This window comes from Podarcis muralis, chromosome 3 (genome assembly GCF_964188315.1).
Source record: "Podarcis muralis chromosome 3, rPodMur119.hap1.1, whole genome shotgun sequence".
NCBI lineage: Eukaryota > Metazoa > Chordata > Lepidosauria > Squamata > Lacertidae > Podarcis > Podarcis muralis.
Genome location: NC_135657.1, coordinates 114,115,863 through 114,136,960, shown reverse-complemented (window position 1 = coordinate 114,136,960; position 21,098 = coordinate 114,115,863). Strand labels below are relative to the sequence as shown.

The 21,098-nt window shown below is 43.3% G+C and overlaps 1 protein-coding gene across 6 annotated transcripts in view; it reads right to left on the bottom strand.

Annotated features, from left to right (window-relative positions):
- ATP7B (ATPase copper transporting beta) overlaps positions 1-21,098 on the bottom strand; it is a 56,062-nt gene that overhangs the window by 16,063 nt on the left and 18,901 nt on the right. For all 6 annotated transcript variants that reach the window (XM_028722081.2, XM_028722076.2, XM_077926515.1 and 3 more), the window contains 11 exons: positions 18,180-19,392; positions 16,839-17,087; positions 15,619-15,782; positions 14,097-14,258; positions 10,577-10,653; positions 9,549-9,723; positions 9,189-9,422; positions 7,279-7,370; positions 6,540-6,667; positions 4,519-4,673; positions 580-714 (listed from right to left, as the gene is read on the bottom strand). In XM_028722081.2, the coding sequence (XP_028577914.2) occupies positions 580-714; positions 4,519-4,673; positions 6,540-6,667; positions 7,279-7,370; positions 9,189-9,422; positions 9,549-9,723; positions 10,577-10,653; positions 14,097-14,258; positions 15,619-15,782; positions 16,839-17,087; positions 18,180-19,347 (2,739 nt within the window). In that variant the 5' untranslated portion in view covers positions 19,348-19,392. The remainder of the gene's footprint in view (positions 1-579; positions 715-4,518; positions 4,674-6,539; positions 6,668-7,278; positions 7,371-9,188; positions 9,423-9,548; positions 9,724-10,576; positions 10,654-14,096; positions 14,259-15,618; positions 15,783-16,838; positions 17,088-18,179; positions 19,393-21,098) is intronic.

Genomic DNA, 21,098 nt, shown 5'->3' with positions numbered 1-21,098 from the left:
AGTCTTCTTTCACCGAATCCTCTCCCTGGTCTCGGATTCTGCCAGTCATTTCTGCCAGTATAGTTAGAAAGTATTCCTTATTTCTGAAATTTAGATCTCCTTGTTTCCTCTTTGCCTTCAATTTCAGTTGCTCTGCGAAACAGCTGCTCTTCTTTTTTATGTTGGCCTTTCAGGTATTTGAAGACCATGCTTCCCCCAAGTAATGCATGTTTAATCTAAACACGCCTAATCCTTACAGCTTTTCCACATTATATCTTATCTGGTGCGTTTGCTGCTGTCCTTGGCAGCCCAAGTTAGATCATAGGCTGGTGGTGACTAGCCCTGGGTCTTAACACAGTGTTTCGGCACAAACTATTTGGCCATGGCTAATCATTTTCAAATGATCCACACTGCAAAAATAATCAATTCTTTGCCAGCCCTGTCCCAATGGGGCAGAGAAGCATACATTCAACACACTCCAGAGTGACTTAACTTCAGATTACACACATAAGGAAAAAAATCCTGTCTGCTGTGATTTGTGAATATAAACAAAGCTTCTAAACAACAATACATCATAATAAATCAGTATATAGTACTTACAGTGAAGTATTTCAGCACAATATCAAAGTGTACAAATCCGATTACAATCCAGGCCACTAGAGTTGCAACGGAAATGATGACTATAAAAGGGACAAAATATCCACTAAATCTGTCCGCCAGCTGCTGGATGGGTGCCTATAAATTGAGAAGATACATTTATATTTATGCAGGACAGAACAGCTGCATGAACTCCACTATTAAGCCTTTTACAAATACTGTACAGTAGTACCTTAGTTGTCAAACGCCTTGGTACTCATCCCATTTGACTCCCAAACCCGGAAGTTTGTGTTCCGGTTTGCAAACGTTTTTTGGAAGCTGAACGTCCGAGGCAGCTTCCGATTGAGTGCAGAAAGCTCCTGCAGCCAATCGGAAGCCGCGCCTTGGTTGTCAAACATTTTCGGAAGTCGAACGGACTTCCGGAACGGATTCCGTTCGACAACCAAGGTATAGATACTGTATACCTGCTTTATAGGGGCACCTTCCTCTGACAAAATCTCCCACCACCCAGTCCTCAGATTAATGACAAGAAGAGCAGTCACTAGTTAATCAAAGGCTACCCTTGCTGTGTTTTCAGATGATCCCTGAAAGAGCTCCTTCCATCCTGCCAGTGCCATCAGCTAGACTGGGGACACAACAGAGAAGCCTCACAATGATGGAACTCCCTCTCTCAGGGACGATCTCTCTTCCTCTGCTGCCTTTATGCAGGCACTGAAGGGTCATCAATTCAGGCTTTCCCCCCTAAAAGAAGCTGTGGTTTTACCTGCGACATCTTCTAACACCTTTTAAAGCCTAGCTGGTTCTAAGTAGTGTTATGCTGGTTTGGGTTAGGGCTTTAATTGGGACATGGTACCATGGTTTTGTTTTGGCTGCTTGGTATTGCGCGATTATTATTTTTTGCAATTCTTTCCCCATTATTTGATTATTTTTTTATTCTTCTATTTCAATACTGTAAAGTGGTACCTCGGGTTACAGACGCTTCAGGTTACAGACACCACTAACCCAGAAATAGTACCTCGGGTTAAGAACTTTGCTTCAGGATGAGAACAGAAATTGTGCGGCGGCAGCGGGAGGCCCCATTAGCTAAAGTGGTGCTTCAGGTTAAGATCGGACCTCCAAAACAAATTAATTTCTTAACCTGAGGTACCACTGTATTTAATACTGTATAGAAACAAGTAGGTGTGCCTGGCTTAACTCATGAGACTGCCCCATTATATAGAACAGGGCTTGAAGAAATAAAATAAAGAGAGGAGGTACACTCATGGACGTAAAAAGAAATGAAAACCCCACCCCACAATCTGCTGCTATTTATTTTAGGTGGGGATGCAGAAGGAGGGAGGAGAAAGCCTATCAGGGGGTTCACAGCAGGCATGAGGAAGACTCAGCAACCTCTACCTATGTGCCCCTCTTGCCCTGAAAATTTGAACCCACCACTATTACTTCATCCATTATTGAGGCAAACCTGGGTTTAAATAAATGGGTCAGCTGCCTAAGAAGCTTGGTTCCAATGAGGTATCTTCAGGTGCCAGGCAAAACCATTTCTCTTCAACCAGGCTGAGTTTGGCTGAGTAACACTTTAGGGCTATTAAATGGGTTTGTGTGTTGGGGGAGGTGTAATTGGTTTGTTTTTATTACGTGTTTTGTATTCCCGTTTTGTATTTTTCTCTTGTGAATTGCCCTGGGAACTTTGGCTGAAGGGCAGTATACAAAATTAATAGTAATAGTAATAGTAATAGTGGCAAAAGGGATGCGGCTGGCGCTGTGGGTTAAACCACGGAGCCTAGGACTTGCCGATCCGAAGGTCAGTGGTTCGAATCCCTGCGATGGGGTGAGCTCCCATTGCTCGGTCCCTGCTCCTGCCAACCTAGCAGTTCGAAAGCACATCAAAGTGCAAGTAGATAAATAGGTACCGCTCCGGCGGGAAGGGAAACAGTGTTTCCGTGCGCTGCTCTGGTTCGCCAGAAGCGGCTTAGTCATGCTGGCCACATGACCCGGAAGCTGTACGCCGGCTCCCTCGGCCAGTAAAGCGAGATGAGCGCCGCAACCCCAGAGTCGGTCATGACTGGACCTAATGGTCAGGGGTCCTTTTTAATAGTGGCAAAACAACAACAGCAACAGCAGGAAGAGCAGCAACAGCAACAACTACAGGAGAAAGAGTTTTCCCAGACAAAGTATTTCCTCACGAAGCCTGGTAGTGCCACCAGTACAACTGCACTGAATAGCAGTGGAAGCAGGAGTCCCATTGCGTGGGGGGGCACTCCATGTTTCCCACATTTTAATATCAATGGGAGATGAGCCAGTGCTAGAGAGGGGAGAACCATAGTATTCACTGGTACAAGAAACCAGCTATTGGGGAAGGTAGCGTAGGAGAGAAGGAAGACATCCATTTTCCCAGCTGCTTAGAAAAACGTAGCTTCTCATCCCAAAAGCACAGGCCTAGGGAAAAGTCTCATATATCTCCCCCAAGTACATAATGTTTGTACAACAGAAAATAACTAGGATGGAGAAAGGCCTTGAAACCAACAGGATTTACATCCAAACGGATACATCCCAGTTGGAAGCGTGACAAGAGTGCAGCAGCAAAACCAAATAAAGGAGAGTCCAAAGGTCACCTGGGTGTGGAGGAGGAGGAAAAACTTGCATGGGGTAGTATTTCAGACAGTAGCAGGCGAGAGAAGGGTTAGAAGAGAGGGAGGACTAGAGGCCAGTGAGAGGTCCTCAGTTCAAAAGCAGCAATTGCACATGAATCTTCCATTGTACGTTCATAAGGCTCGGCTGAAATCTCCTGCTTCCATAATTTCCCAGGGGGTTGTTTTTTTTGGCTTTTTCACATTCTTACCTCAGAGGCAGGTACTCATGACCCCAGCCATTGCACTAGATGCTGTTTCATAGAACTACAGATTTGGAGGGGACCTTGTACAAGTGGTACCTCGGGTTACATACACTTCAGGTTACATACGCTTCAGGTTAGACTCCACTAACCCAGAAACAGTGCTTCAGGTTAAGAACTTTGCTTCAGGATGAGAACAGAAATCGTGCTCCGGCGGCGTGGCGGCAGCAGGAGGCCCCATTAGCTAAAGTGGTGCTTCAGGTTAAGAACAGTTTCAGGTTAAGAATGGACCCCCGGAACGAATTAAGTACTTAACACGAGGTACCACTGTAGTGCAATGCAGCTGGCTTACTTGAAGATGGCTTCAAGTAAGATGAGAGAGGTTCAAGAACCAGGTAAGCAGGCAGATGAAAGAGAGATGGGCCTGTGTCCTCTGGGAGAGATTTTGGGAGTATGGGCTGAGGTTCTACAACAAGCTTTGGGTGGCAGGATATGGGAAGCTTTTGGAGCAAACAGCCATGATAGCACTTCTGGAGACCACATAACACTGGTCTTGAAAGACCTACATTGGCTCCCAGTACGTTTCCAAGCACAATTCAAAGTGTTGGTGTTGACCTTTAAAGCCCTAAATGCCCTTGGCCCAGTATACCTGAAGGAGTGTCTCCACCCCCATCGTTCAGCCTGGACAACTGAGGTCCAGCGCCGAGGGCCTTATGGCGGTACGCTCATTGTGAGAAGTGAGGGCCTTCTCGGTAGTGGCGCCCACCCTGTGGAATGCCCTCCCATCAGATGTCAAAGAGATAAACAACTACCTAACAGTTAGAAGACATCTGAAGGCAGCCCTGTTCAGGGAAGTTTTTAATGTGTGACATTCTAATGTATTTTTAATCTTTGTTGGAAGCCGCCCAGAGTGGCTGGGGAAACCCAGACAGATGGGCAGGGTACAAATAAATTATTATTATTATTATTATTATTATTATTATTATTATTATTATTATTAAAACCCTTGTTAGATTCCCCCCCTCTAATACCCAATACAGATGTCGAAAGCCACAACAAAAACACTGATTCAAGGCGCCCCCCCAAAAACCCTTCAAATGAGCATGCTTTACCTTTGACATCTGAGCTTCTTCTACAAGTTTTACAATTTGTGCCAAGGTGGTATCAGAGCCAACGTGAGTTGCTTTCACAAGCACGGAGCCATGTGCGTTGAGGGAGCCTGCGATTACTGTGCTGCCAGGTTTCTTGATGACAGGCATGGCTTCTCCTACAAGAATGAAGCAAAATCAACCAGCACCTTCTACTAGCTCCTCCCTCACGCAGAAAGCAGTACAATGTCACACGGCACATAGCTCAAGTCTGGAATTCTCTCCCGCCAAGAAGTAGTGATAGCCATTACCTCTAACGGCTTCAAAAGAGGTTTAGACAAATCCAGACGGGATGAGGCTATCAATGGCGACGAGTCACAAGGGCTATGTTATACCTCCACTGCTGAAAGCAGCATCCCTCTGAATACCATCTGCAAGGAATTGCAGGTAGGGAGAGTGCTGCTACGCTCAGGTCCAGCTCATGTATACCTGAAGGAGCATCTCCACACTCATTGCTCTGCCCGGACACTGAGGTCCAGCACGGAGGGCCTTTTGGTGGTTCCCTCACTGCAAAAAGTGAGGTTACAGGGAACCAGGCAGAGGGCCTTCTCGGTGGTGGCGCCCGCTCTCTGGAACGCCCTCCCATCAGATGTCAAGGAAATAAACAACTATCTGACTTTTAGAAGACATCTGAAGGCAGCCCTGTTTAGGGAAGTTTTTAATATTTGATGTTTCAGCGTGTTTTTAATATTCTGTTGGGAGCTGCCCAGAGTGGCTGGGGAGGCCCGGCCAGATGGGTGGGGTATAAGTAATATAGGTAAAGGGACCCCTGACCATTAGGTCCAGTCATGACCGACTCTGGGGTTGCGGCACTCATCTCGCTTTATTGGCCGAGGGAGCTGGCATACAGCTTCCGGGTCATGTGGGCAGCATGAGTAAGCCGCTTCTGGCGAACCAGAGCAGCACACAGAAATGCCATTTACCTTCCCGCCGGAGCGCTACCTACTTATCTACTTGCACTTTGATGTGCTTTGAAGCTGCTAGGTTGGCAAGAGCAGGGACCGAGCAACGGGAGCTCACTCCGTCAAGGGGATTTGAACCGCCGACCTTCTGATCGGCAAGTCCTAGACTCTGTGGTTTAACCCACAGCGCCACCCGCATCCACCCATAAGTATTATTATTATTATTATTATTATTATTATTATTATTATTATTATTATTAGCTTTCCACAGCCATCTGGTTGGCCACTGTGAGAACAAGATACTGGGCTGGATCCAGACACTGGCGTAATCCAGCATGGATCTTTTTTTGTTCTGCAGAGAACCATCCAATTTTGACAAGCATGTGGACGGTTGCACCAATAACTGATGTCTCTTGAAAATGCCTGCCTTACACCTGTGATTCTACTTCTTCTAAGTGCGGATACCTCTTTGTTCCCTGAAAAACCTGCTGTGCCTGAACGCTTAGATCAAGATCTACCAGAAGCGAAACAAGATTTAAAATTCATGCTACCAACCAGAGAAGCACTGGACACTCGTATCTGCCTGTTAGGATGCAACTATATCCTACTAGCCAGGAAAAGTGAAAGAAGAATTGTTGTAAGCAAATAATTCCACTGGGATTACTGTAATTAAGAAGGCTTCATATATCGGTGTTTGGAACAGAGAAGCTGTTTTTGGTTCTCTGCACTGATTATTGGGCTAACGAAGCACCACGGATCATAAAGCGACTCCAGCCCTCAAGGGACGCAATGCCAGCACATTACACCAGTGGAAATATTTAAGACTCCAGCTCTAAAACTAATTGCAAGCATTGGCAAACATTTATGTGGGAATTAGTTCCTTTGTTATTCCTAACAAATGTTGTGCATCTTGCACCTTCACACCATCTACCGGTACTCATGAACAGATATATGATCTATGATCTATTTTGTCTCTCTCCCGATGCACCTGCACAGCATTAATTCTTTGTTCCACAGACCAAGCCCATGCAAAGCTCAGTCCCTGGGAACCTGCTATTGTTCAATTAAGAATGCACAAGTTACCAGTGATGAGGGATTCGTCTGCCATAGAGCTGCCTTCAACCACTTTTCCATCAACTGGAAATTTCCCACCGGGTACCACCTTTACGACGTCTCCTCGCTGAACCAGTTCAACAGGCACTTGTTCCTCCCTGTAAGTGAGATCTCATACGTTAAGAAAAAGGGGCTCCATTTTAGCCATACCACTGAAATGAGAGAAACTCTACTATCTGAAAAGCAGCAGGCACACAGCATTACAAAAACACACATGGAGAAATAAACAAACTCAGTATAGTAAGGAAATGCAAATGGACTTCGCACTGGAATTCAAAGACAAATTCGGAGTGTAAATTGCGGTCTAAAATCTGCTACACCTGCCTCTGTCTCATCGCAAACACACACCCCTACCTCTCCCCCCCCCCCCCAAATTGAAGTCCAACTAATACCAGGACAGAGTGAGGATTTCTGGACACTACACATCTAGGACTCAACCCTGATCGTGTTCCGTCTGCTTCCAATATAAATAAACCTCCTGAATACCACATAGAGGTTTTATTTATGCATTTATAAGCCCACTCCAATATATAAAACCAACTGAATGCAATGAAAAAGCACAAGAAAAACGTCACAGCAAATGCAGCACTGTCCCCTTAAAAGCCAGTTACATCCATCACAGCTTATTTATCTCTGAACTGGATTTGCGAAATCTCAGAAGACTACATCGTATCGTAAGAAAAACGGGAAAGAATTACTACTGGCATACCTGATGACACAGTTGTCAGCTCCGAGTGTCACTACAATAGCTTCTGTAGCTTGAAGAGAGATTAATTTGGCAAGTGCTGCTGATGTTTTACTCTAGGAAGCAGAGATAGACAACGGTGATTGGAAGGCATGATACATTTACTCAGTTCCCCACTGAATTTCACTTATGCTCAAAATATGCTCCGTTGCCCATTTCCCCCCATTAAATATTGCATGCCACAGCACCCATCACTCAAGATACATGGGAAACCCATTCAGCACCTGAAGTATAGTATTATGTAGATGGCTTAGCGCTGTATGGGCTGGGAGCCAAGTGTATGCTTGCTTTTGAAAGATAAACATGCCCAGTTATCTATGGGTACTGGTGTACTTCTTGAGTTTTATTGCTGTAACATTTTGGCCTTTTGTTCCCTGCTCTAGAATCCAAACAAAAACATAGGAATCAGGACAGTGGGCCATGTAGTCCAACATCCTGTTCTCTCAGTCACCAACCAGACGGCTGTGGGAAATCCGCAAGCAGGATCTGAGGGGACTGTGCCTGCCTCCCAGAGTTCTTTGCTCCTCTGCCTCCATCATGTGATGAAGGATGGTACCAAACCCATCCAGGTCATCAGCAACCTATCACATCTACCATTCAGTGTGGTGTAGTGGTTAGGAGCGGTGGACTCGTAATTTGGTGAACTGGGTTTGCTTCCCCGCTCCACCACATGCAGCTGCTGGGTGACCTTGGGCCAGTCACACTTCTCTGAAGAAGATTCCACCTAAACATTAGGAAGAACTTCCTGACAGTAAGAGCTGTTCGACAGTGGGATTTGCTGCCAAGGAGTGTGGTGGAGTCTCCTTCTTTGGAGGTCTTTAAGCAGAGGCTTGACAACCATATGTCAGGAGTGCTCTGATGGTGTTTCCTGCTTGGCAGGGGGTTGGTCTCGATGGCCCTTGTGGTCTATTCCAACTCTATGATTCTAAGTCTCTCAGCCCCACTCACCTCACAGAGTGTTTGTTGTGGGGGAGGAAGGGAAAGGAGAACATTAGCCGCTTTGAGACTCCTTCGGGTAGTGATAAAGCGGGATATCAAATCCAAACTCCTCCTCCTCCTCCTCCTCTTCTTCTTCTTCTTCTTCTTCTCCTCCCCCTCCTCCTCCTCCTCCTCCTCCATGTAAGACTAATCGTTCCTTCTGTACTAACTTCCACATGTTACCAAGGCAGTTGCTTAAACTTAATGTTCACTCTTGTAAATTACTAATGCAGGCAGACTCAACCTGGAGAAGTTGTGAACTCCTACCCAACTCGGTTTCCAAAGAAAGGTTAGAGGGGGATCTTTTAGAGTTATGTTTCTATCCTCAAAGCACAGAGTCAGAACGGATATTCTGTGGGGTCCGTGCTCACTGGGTGGGGGGGAACTGCTACACTATCAGGCACGCCCAACTCTCTAGAGACTGCGATCTACTCCCAGTATAATAAAACTGGCAGTGATCTTTTTTTTGCCAGGGGGGTAGGATTCCCAAAGTTGTTGAGCTTTTTAGGGGTGGAGTGCCCAGAGTTCTTGTACACAGTACTGTATTGTTCAAACACTATGCCACTGACGCAGGGATTTGTGACGGCGGCAATGGGACATAGCACCGGGGGCAGAGCGATGTACTACACAGGACTACACAGGCGATCACCTTTCTGAATCCCGCAATCGACCGGGAGCACCCCGGGGACCTACCTGTTGATCGCGGTCGACCGGTTGAACATGTCTGAACTAGTGCATCTGCATCATGCTGACCTCTCTGTGCCTCACCCTCTCTCTATCCCTCCCAGCAAGCAACAGCGACCCATCTGCTGGGAAGCTAGCATGGTGGTGCCACCTCACTCAGCACGTTGCTTCTGGTAGGGTCCCCTCTAGGACTGAGTCTTAATATACGTTACCTTTGCTATGTGCTCCAGCCACCGCCCAAGAGATATGAACACAAACAGCATTGGAGGGGTGTCGAAAAAGGTGATGGGGCTTTGCTCTGCCTTTTCACCTATGGCAACCATCAGAATGACACACGAGTAGATGTAGGCGATAGACGTGGCCAGCACTATCAGGACGTCCATATTGGCCATCCTGTGCTTAAGGGACTTGTAGGCTTGGACGTAGAAGTACCATCCGCCGAAGAACTGTCAAAAGAAAACCACCTATTTTTGTAACACTTTTGCTGGCTTGATGAAGCCTTTCTTCCTCTCTGTAAATACCCAATTATGTAATGGGAGATTAAAAAGAAAGGAAATATTCTTGAAATGTACCTGAACCAAAGTGCAAAGGAGAAAGAAAAGAAGGTTGAGAATAGATAATCCAGGGATCACATTTTGCTCCAGAGCCATTGATCCGTGCTGCTGACCATCAGGTATTAGCATGTAAATCATTAAGATCAAGACAGGGATACCAAACACCAGGCTGCATAAGAACGATTTCCTCCATCTGAAAAGGCAGGGAATCCACAGTATTAGAGTCTTCAAATTTCCTTGGTAACTAAATAGGCAAATATTGCACAAGACCTGCTTCTGCTGACAGCAGTACCAGCTGGGGAACCACTGAACCCAAAGTATAAATTTCTGATTCCACGTTTCAGCTCAAGGCATTCATATACTTACCTACACTTCTGTAAAACAAAGACAATATGATACGATATCTTTATTGTCATTGTCCCTTGTGGAACAATGAAATTGAAAACTACATAAAACTACATAAAAAGTACATAAAACTACCACAAAACTACATAAAACTACTACAAAACTACATAAAACATTCAAAAACCCCTAAAAAACTCTAAAACCCCATTTTAAAATACACTATACTACAGAGACCCCTTATGCCGTGTTTAGAACCAGAATTGCATTAGCGTAGAAACTGTTTTTCAGGCGGCTAGTCCTGGCCTTTATAACCCTATACCTTCTTCCAGAAGGCAGAAGCTGAAAGAGATCATTTCCGGGGTGCCTACTATCATGTGCTATCTCTGCCGCTTTCTTATGGCACCTGGCAGCATAGATTTGATCTAAGGTGGGAAGAGTGCACCCAATAATTCTCTCTGCAGTCTTTACAACCCTGGATAGCATTGTTTTTTCCCTGGTTGTGCAGCTCCCAAACCACACGCAAACCCAAACCCAATCAAAGGTAATGTGAAACGTTTGTACCCACAAAAAATTGAACACTCACAATTTTCAGTCACACAGATACCTACATACCACAGATATTCAGTTACCTGCATTGGGAATTATTGTGTTGCCATCCGTATCTATCAACCACACCCTTTCATATATGTAGCTATACTTACTGTCGGATCTCCTCTTTGTGATCCAAGTTATGATCCTTTGGATCCCTTTTAGCCAAAGATGCTTGAAAACCGATCCCCTTTACAAAAAAAGAAAGAAATAGTATAAAAATAAATATGAAATAAAAATAGCTCAAATGAAGTACTGCTGGTTACATAAAACTAAAACACTGCTCTATTATTTTTCAAGCTCTCAAAATCTGGGTTTTCAGATTTTAGAACCATTTCCCGATATGTAGCTCTGAATCATAGAATCATAGAGTTGGAAGAGACCACAAGTGCCATCGAGTCCAACCCCCTGCCAAGCAGGAAACACCATCAGAGCACTCCTGACATATGGTTGTCAAGCCTCTGCTTAAAGACCTCCAAAGAAGGAGACTCCACCACACTCCTTGGCAGCAAATTCCACTGCCGAACAGCTCTTACTGTCAGGAAGTTCTTCCTAATGGAAGCTCTGATTTGTATAGACTTTCCAAATCTAAAAACAGCTGGTTTTGCTATTATTTCACTAGTATCAAATATTAACTGGAACCAAATAAAAGGGAAATTGGAGAAAACAAATTGGATCCAATTATATCCAATTATGCATTTTATCATCATTCCTGAAAATATATCTGAACCAACCAGACCTTTAATGGTTTTTGAATATTTACTCAAAGATCCTTCACAGACAAGGGAACCTTATCCAAAAAATCTATATAACACTGTTGCAAGAAAACCCTAGACTTCCATAGGAAAACTCAGGGGCATAATTTAAATCTTTCCATGAATGAAGCCAAGTAGAATCGTGTATGGGACAAAATACTGAGCGAAAGAGCTTCTGCCCATAAAAGGGGAAATTATTTTAAACTAATACACAGATGGTACGTGACTCCTCACATCCTTAGTAAAATTACGGGTGAGCTAGATTGTGCTAGATGGGAAGTAGGGAGTCAGGAACCTTCTTCCATATGTGGTGGTGCTGTGAAAAAATAAATGAGTTTTCGAAAAGGGTATTCTATGAAATGGGACTAATAACGGGACTATGCCTAGATCCAAAAACGGCATTACATTATGTATCTTTCCCCCCATCCCCCAATAAAATTTATATACCACTTGATTGTAAAAGGAAACCTCAAAGCAGAAATGAAAATTTCAAAAGACTATAATTGGCTACTGCCGTCCATGCATGGACTTCTTTGGAGAGATTCCATAAGGTAGCTTTGAAAAGAAGATATATACAGTGGTGCCTCGCAAGACGAAATTAATTCGTTCCGCGAGTTTTGTCGTCTTGCGATTTTTTCCGTCTTGCGAAGCACGGTGTCGGGAAAGTTTTGGAAAAGCTTCAAAAATCACCAAAGTCTTTAAAAACCTCAAAAAAGGCTACCACACCGCGTTCTATGAGTTGCTCCTCGAAGTCAAGTCGCAACTGTATTAACGGTGTTAAGAAAAAGGAAACAAACTTGCAAGACGTTTCCGTCTTGCGAAGCAAGCCCATAGGGAAAATTGTCTTGCGAAGCAGCTCAAAAAACAAAAAACCCTTTCGTCTAGCGAGTTTTTTGTCTTGCGAGGCATTCGTCTTGCAAGGTACCACTGTATTAAATACCGTATTTTTTGCTCTATAAGACTCACTTTTTCCCTCCTAAAAAGTAAGGGGAAATGTGTGTGCGTCTTATGGAGCGAATGCAGGCTGCGCAGCTATCCCAGAAGCCAGAACAGCAAGAGGGATTACTGCTTTCACTGCGCAGCGATCCCTCTTGCTGTTCTGGCTTCTGAGATTCAGAATTTTTTTTTCTTGTTTTCCTCCTCCAAAAACTGGGTGCGTCTTGTGGTCTGGTGCGTCATATAGAGCGAAAAATACGGTAATAACAGTTGACAAGAAATGTTGTGTACTTTGAAAATGCAACATGACTGATCCTCTTAATTTTGCTTGTTATTCTAGTAAGTTTTCTATTTTGTTGATACGTGCACGTCAAAAATAAAACTACACTAAAAACTATCAAATATCACCAGTACGCTACCACCTTAATTATTTCAAACAACACTATACAGGAATTTAGTACTACTGTCCCTCATTTTTGTATTTCTTCTCCTGTTTTCATTTTAATCTCATCGCTTAAATTTTCCCTATAAAGTGACTTCACACAGCTTCTATCCACAGACTGATTCAAAATTAAAAATGTTATTCCTTTATTGTTTTTAGAATTCCACAGTAAACAAGGAAACCAACATGCCAGAAAAGTCTACCTTTTAAAAAACAAATTCTATCCTTGAAGAACATTATTGTTCTCCCATTCTCCAGAACGATTCTCCTGACTGTGCTTCACTGTACAGACTTCTTTGTTATCCTCATTTTTCCTGCAGAACTGGGGCTGATCATCCTTAAATTTAAAAAAAAATCAGACTTTTTGCTAAGCTACCGATCTGCAACTTGCGTTGGGCTTCCTATAAAGCTCTACTCTGAACAACCATTACAGTAAACTTCAATGTGCTATAAGACAAGATATCAAGAAGCACTTTCATAAATTGACGCTTTGCTTTACAGGAGTTTGAGGAATGTTCAACCCCATTCCCGGGATCATTTTCACATTTGTTTTGCAGCCTGCTATTTCCCTTGCCAACAAAGGTCCGTATAGTAAAAGCTATGGTTTTCCCAGTAGTAGTAGTAGAAGAAGAGTTTGGATTTGATATCCCGCCTTTCACTCCCCTTCAGGAGTCTCAAAGCGGCTAACATTCTCCTTTCCCTTCCTCCCCCACAACAAACACTCTGTGAGGTGAGTGGGGCTGAGAGACTTCAGAGAAGTGTGACTGGCCCAAGGTACCCCAGCAGCTGCATGTGGAGGAGCGGAGACGCGAACCCGGTTCCCCAGATTACGAGTCTACCGCTCTTAACCACTACACCACACTGGCTCTAGTGATGTATGGAAGTGAAAGCTGGACCATAAAGAAGGCTGATCACTGAAGAATTGATGCTTTTGAATTATGGTGCTGGAGGAGACTCTTGAGAGTCCCATGGACTGCAAGAAGATCAAACCTCTCCATTCTTAAAGAAATCAGCCCTGAGTGCTCACTGGAAGGACAGATCCTGAAGCTGAGGCTCCAATACTTTGGCCACCTCATGAGAAGAGAAGACTCCCTGGAAAAGACCCTGATGTTGGGAAAGATGGAGGGCACAAGGAGAAGGGGGCGATAGAGGACGAGAGGGTTGGATAGTGTTCCTGAAGCTACCAGCATGAGTTTGACCAAACTGCAGGAGGCAGTGGAAGACAGGAGTGCCTGGCGTGCTCTGGTCCATGGGGTCACGAAGAGTCGGACATGACTAAATGACTAAACAACAACAACAATTTCCCTGAGAAACGACGATAGCCTGCAGCCATGTGTCTAGTGTGGAAGTTTACTAACCAGTAAACACAACTAGCAGCCTGGCTGGCACAAAACTTGTAACGCCCACCTTACCGATACTGACCCCTAGCTCCTGCGGCAATGGCAAATGCAGTTGGGCTTTTTAAAAAAATAATAATAACAAAATGTTTTAATAGCTTACCTCAATAATCTTTATAACATCTCGAGGACCAACAACTTCCGGGTCAAAGCGGATGTGAGCTTTGGAAGTAGCCAGCACCACAGATGCATAAAGAATGCCAGGCGTTTTGGTAAGTTTGGATTCGATGTTATGAACACATGAAGCACAGGTCATCCCTAGGACCTGAAAGAGAACTGCAGTTAGTGTTAGCATGGGAAGTTGCCTTATAAACCACCAGACCATTGGTCCACCTAGTCCAGGTACAGCTAACATGGTGCCCTCCAGATGCTGTGGATTCCTTTTTAATAATTTTTATTGATTTAAAATACAAACATAAAAAATCATTTACAGTGGAAACAAAGGAAAGAAAGAAAGAAAGAAAGAAAGAAAGAAGAGAAAGGATGCGAAGAAAAGGGGGGGGAGTATACAAAAAGAAAATACATCATCGCAAATAAGTTAAATAAAAGTTATGGTTATAAAACTTCCAATCGTTCTCATTATACTGTTTATACTGTCACTGTTTTTTCGCACAGCTTTATGTTATTTCATATTATTTTCATATGATCCGAAAAGATATCCGTTACACTTTTTTACTTACAGGTATCATTCAAGTTCTGCTAGTATAATATTATTTGTACAATATAATCTTAAATATTCTCCATTCTCTATATACTTTCTGATTTGAACATGGAACAATGGGAAAGATTGTGGAGGGTAGATATTAAATTTACAGCATGTTATAATCTTAGGGAAAACACCATGAAGATGCTATACAGATGGCACCATACTCCTTAAAAACTTGCTAAAATGTACAAAAGCAGATCACCAACTTGCTGGAGGTGCAAAAAAGATACAGGGTCATACTATCATATGTGGTGGACCTGTGTAGTTATCCGTGAATTTTGGAACAATATCTACAATGAATTCAAGAAATTATTCAAACTTACTTTTTAAAAAAAGACCAGAGATTTTTCTATTAGGTATCTTACCGACAGAAATTAAAAAATATATAAGACCATTGTTCATGTATGCAATCACGGCAGCTAGAATACTTGTGGCGAGAAACTGGAAAAGCGAAACATCACCAACGATAACAGACACTTATGATAGAGCAGTGTTCCCCAACCTTGGGCCTCCAGCTGTTTTTGGACTACAACTCCCATCATCCCTCGCTAGCAAGACCAGTGGTCAAGGATGATGGGAATTGTAGTCCAAAAACAGCTGGAGGCCCAAGGTTGGGGAACACTGTGATAGAGTACTTGCAACTAGCAAAACTGACGGGAAGAGTTAGAGGAGTTCCAAATCAAAAAGATGTTGTGGATTCAAATTCCCAATAACCACAGCCAGAATATCCAACAATCAGGAAGCAGAAACTGCTCAAAATGTGAAGCTGCTGCAGCGGAGGCAAATATTGATCAAGATGCCAACTTTCTGACCACACAAAAGGTCTCTAGCGACAGAACACCCAATGAGAACAAGATTGAGATGTGTTAGAGGCAGAGAAAAGGTTCGGTCAAACAAGCATACACTTTGTGAATCTCACCTTAAGATCTATATTGCCATCTGCACCAGGATAGTCTTGCATGATTGACGCTCCAAAACCGAGGTTCTCAATCAGCTGGGCTATTTCAAGGGGCTGAATTCTGTCCGGCTTATATTTTACTTCCACTTTCCCTGCCATCAACGCAACGAGGACAGAAACTATTCCTGTAGTGAGAGAACTGCATTCACGCATTTGGGTTTCTCTTCATGAAAACCAGATGAACTTGTGCTTACTGTATTAGTTATGTAATTTGATTAGGAATTTTGATTTTCCAGATTGTTAACCACATCCGAGATCTGTGACTAGTAAGCCATCTATAAACGGACTACATAATAATAATAATAATAATAATAATAATAATAATAATAATAATAATTTATGAGTCACCCACAACCAATGAGAGCAGTACGCAGCTCTTACTGTTAAACAGATGTTTTTGTTATTCAACTCAGGCTACTATTTTAGACCCCTTTACTTGGACGCATGCCCATCTGAAATAAATGGTCCTCACTTCAAAGAATATATAGTTATGAGGAAGGCTAAGCAATGAGACTAGATTTACCGTATTTTTCGCCCTATAGGGCGCACCGGCCCATAGGGCGCACCTAGTTGGGGGGGGGGGGATTAAAGAAAAACAATTTTATTTTCCCCCCAGGCGCGGGGCTGGGGAAGCCCGAGCTTCCCCCGACCCTAGCCCCCAGAACAGGCTGCTATCCGCAAGCCTTGGGAGCCAGGCGGGAACTCCCGCCGGTCTCCCCAGGCTTGCGGGTATCTGCCCAAAGCCTGGGGCGCGCTCCGCGGTGCGCCCCAGGCTTCAGGAAGCAGGCTGCTATCCGCAAGCCTGGGGAGACCGGCAGAAAGTCACGCTGGGCTCCCAAGGCTTGCGGATAGCTGCCTGAAGCCTGGAGAGTGAGAGGGGTAGGTGCGCACCGATCCCTCTCGCTCTCCAGGCTTCAGCGAAAGCCTGCATTTGCCCCATAGGACGCACACACATTTCCCCTTCATTTTTGGAGGGGGGAAAGTGTGTCCTCTAGGGTGAAAAATACGGTACTCCAATAGAACGAGATAGTCCCATTCAAGAGAAGGATGCTAATCCACCTCCTACGGTCCCATATCTGCAGCAAATAATCCAGATAGCCAGCAGCAGTTGACAGACACAGGCTCAACGCACCCGAAGGCGCTACTAAAACAACCAATATACTGCATATTAGCTATTTTACCATCTTCTTTTTGCAGATTCTTCTCGATGCTCGATACGCATGATGCACAAGTCATGCCTGTGACCTGCATGAAACATTTATCGGTTTTTCCTGTTGTGGATGGCTTTGGAGGGTCATTATACAAGTTCCTTTTCTGTGGCAAAACGTCTCCGCATGGCAACTCTGAAAGAGTTTCACTTCTCAGAGAAGCAGAGGCCAGCATGCTGGTCTCCAGACTTCCAACAGTAGCAGGTCTCCCGTTGGTGGTATCTTGAATAAGAACATCAGAAATTGCATTCATATGAGCAACAGCACAACTACAGCAACCATGGAACTATTTCACTGACTTTACAGTGTTGACTCAACATGCTACACTTCATTTACAGGTTTGGGATTTTCTCCTAGGCTGCACCTATGTATTGTATTCCAAATCTTAAAAGGATCAAGACCAGGCACATCAGGGTGTGATTCCAAAGACAAGCAGTGGAACAGCTACTGAGGACTAGGCAGAACTCCAGAGAAATTCTGCTTATAACTTATAAACTAAACTGCAGTATGTTTAAGAAAGACAGTACACAGGTTGTACAGTTTGTTGATCAGTAGGGATGGGGGAGAAATTCAATTCCGTTCACATTTAAAGGTGAATCTACATAATTTGCACTTTCCTAAACACTAAGGGAACCTAAACACACCCATCCCAGAAATTTGAGCTTCTCCAAATTTTGCAGTGCAGTTCTCTAGTCATGAAATGAAACCTGCGGGGGGAGGGCAGTACAGTATACAATTTTTTATTATTAAATGTATATAAAATGCATATATTAAGGAAAAGTGTGCATAATATGCACACATTACTAACAATAACATATAAAATGCATTTTTTATTTCTAAAAATAAATATTAGAAAAACAAGCATTGCAAAAATGTCCATATTGGGCCAAATTCCATACAAAAGTATATACCAGTGGTACCTCGGGTTAAGTACTTAATTTGTTCTGGAGGTCTGTTCTGAACCTGAAACTGTTCTTAACCTGAAGCACCACTTTAGCTAATGGGGCCTCCTGCTGCTGCCACAGCACGGTTTCTATTCTCATCCTGAAGCAAAGTTCTTAGCCTGAGGTACTATTTCTGGGTTAGCGGAGTCTGTAACCTGAAGCGTATGTAACCCGAGGTCCCACTGTACTAGAGACATTCACATTAAGCTGCTAATGAATGAGTTGTGGTTTTTAATTGCAAACTGGTGTGGATATGCGAATAACTCAATTTCAGATTTTGAAAAAAACTGAGAGAAACCAAAATCGACACTTTTGCCCATCCCTAGATGCTAGTACTGTTATGGAGGAAGTCTCCATTACTGGTTTGTACCTGTTAAAACAGAAGCATCAAATCCCATGTCTTCTATAGCGGATCTGAGTTCTTCAGAGTTGGTTATCATCAAACTGTAGTATATAATGGCAGTGCCTTCGGCTAAAGACACAGATATATGTCCGACCCCTTTTCTTTGCGATATGGCGCTCTCAATGGATTTTACACAGGAATTGCAAGTCATTCCATCAATCCTAATCACAGTTGTACAAGATTCACTTTGCAGGACTACGTGAGGAGGGTTGCTAGAGATACAAGGCAAAGCTGATGGCGTGCTTAAGGTAAGCGGTCCATTATGGTCCTCAACTTCACTGGAAAAGGAGACTTTAAAGTTACCAGGGGGAAGGGCCTCAATAGCTTGCTGCAGTGAGGATGGAGTGATCAGATTCTGGTCAAACCACACAAGAGCATTTTTCTGTTCCAATGACACTTTAACACGCTGGACACCAGGCAAGTCCGAGACTGAACTTTCAATGATGTTGATGCAAGATTTGCAGTGCATCCCTTCCACATTGAGCTCTACAACAGATGCACTGGTCCCATTGTTTTCTATTGTCTCTCTGTCAGCAGGCATTCTTATATTTATCTGCTGTAAACGTTCTGCGTCTATCAAGCCAAGTTTCAACGGGGCTTGTTTATGCTTTATAGTGCTTTCATATCCCAGACTGTCTATGCTATTTTTTAATTCATCAGGCTTAATGATAAAGGGATGATAAGCAATGATGGCTTCCTGGCTGCTGAGGGTCACTCTGATCTTCTTCACCCCATGTAGTTTCCCAATCTTTTCTTCAATGGAGCTAACACAAGACTGACAGGTCATGCCTTCTATTTTGATCTTAACTAAATCTTCATCGGTCTGTTGCCCTGAAGACTGCGTTGTATCTGCAACACTGGCATCAAATCCCATTTCCTCGATTTCTTGGCAGATCTGATGGGGACTTATTTCCAGTTCCAAATACTTGACCACAGCATTACTTTCCTTAAGAGACACCTTGATGTTTACAATTCCTTTTACCTTGGATATTCTGCCTTCTATGGAATGTACACAGGCTTGGCAAGTCATACCCAAAATACTGACGGTAACAGCATTCACTTGAGAATGAGGAGGCGGTAAGTGGTCCAAGTCCTCCACAAAGCTAGTGTTGTCAAATGCAAACTTTTGCTTCATTGCTGATGCTGATATGTGGGCAGGCGAAGTGTGCCCAGGGACAGCCTGAAATTTACAGAGAAAACAAAAGAAGAAATAATATACTGTGGTGTATACTTTGACGTATACAGTCAAACCTTGGTTCCGGAAGCCCACCAGCAATTCTCTTCCAGGAGGACATTTAGTCCTTAGCCTAACAAACTAACACAGACAAGGTATAAGTCCTGATCACTTTTGTTAACCGTTCTTGCCACTGTCCTCTGGATTTCAACTGTAAGGAATTTGGCTTAAATCATACTCTTGGTCTGCCATAGTCAAAACAAAAAAAATTCCTTCCAGTAGCACCTTAAAGACCAACTAAGTTAGTTCTTGGTATGAGCTTTCGTGTGCATGCACACTTCTTCAGATACATGCACACTTCTTCAGATTCAGTGTGTATCTGAAGAAGTGTGCATGCACACGAAAGCTCATACCAAGAACTAACTTAGTTGGTCTTTAAGGTGCTACTGGAAGGAATTTTTTTTGCTTTGAAATCAATGGATTAAAGTTAATCATAACTACCTTATTTACGCAAATTTAATGAGCCATCAAATCTAATGCACACCTCAATTTTCAAAACCTTGAAACCAAAAAAAGTACCGTATTTTTCGCTCTATAACACGCACCCGACCATAACACGCACGTAGTTTTTAGAGGAGGAATATCTGTAGGCATGCCACCCGTAGGCATTCCCTCCATAACACGCACAGACATTTCCCCTTACTTTTTAGGAGGAAAAAAGTGAGTGTTATGGTGCAAAAAATACGGTCTTTGCTAGTGAATGTAAATGCGCCATCAAATCTAATGCTCCCCTAATTTTTGTGACGTAATTTGGCCAAAAAAGGTGTGCACGACATCCGAGTAAATACGGTAACCCAAATCCATTTATTTCAATGGGTCTACTCTATGACTTAGGTGGATACAACCCATAATGTCTTTTTCTTTCGAAACCTTCCTTTCATTTAAAAAATATTTTTAAAAATGAACAAGTAAACACCCTTGTAATTGCTGTCCGATTGCAACAAGTGACCTACGAAAGTACTACACCATTTAAAATCAACAGCATACACACCTCAACAGGTGTGTTTACAGCTAGGTAAACCTATCACATTTTCCCTATCTTTAGTTACGTTAAATTCTTTTATCCGTTCTAAACATTCTGAATTCCTACGTCATTCCATGCCAACTTGATAGCCTTTCTTGAATTTTGACACTGACATCCTGCAGCAGTGACTCAGCATTCGCTGCTGGATCCCGAGTTTCCCAAGATTTAAATGTATACCCACAAAGTTAAATATTTAAACATTTAATTTTTCTAAAGTTACAGTCCTAAGCAAGCTAACCAGGAAGTTCCACTGAACTCACTGAGTAAACATGCTGAGGCGTGGGCTGTATGTCTCCCAATTTTTATTTTATTATTCAAATTAGTCTCTGCTCTTAGCATCTTTACAAGTCTTCTTGTTCTCAGAGCATACTAAACAAGACACATTACAAACATAGTTTTAAGAGAAACACAGTCACCGCTTAACAAGTTGAATCAGAAAACTCTTATATCCAGACCTTGCCTGAGAGAAGTTGGGTAGTAACCCCTTTCCCCACAAATTCTCTTTTGCTCCTAAGCATAGATGATTTCCTCATGCCTTGGAGAAAATGTCAGTAACTAGTAGACACCACCCCATACATTGCCTCTATTTGCAGCCTCTGTCTGCTATTGCGAACAAAGGTGAACAGCA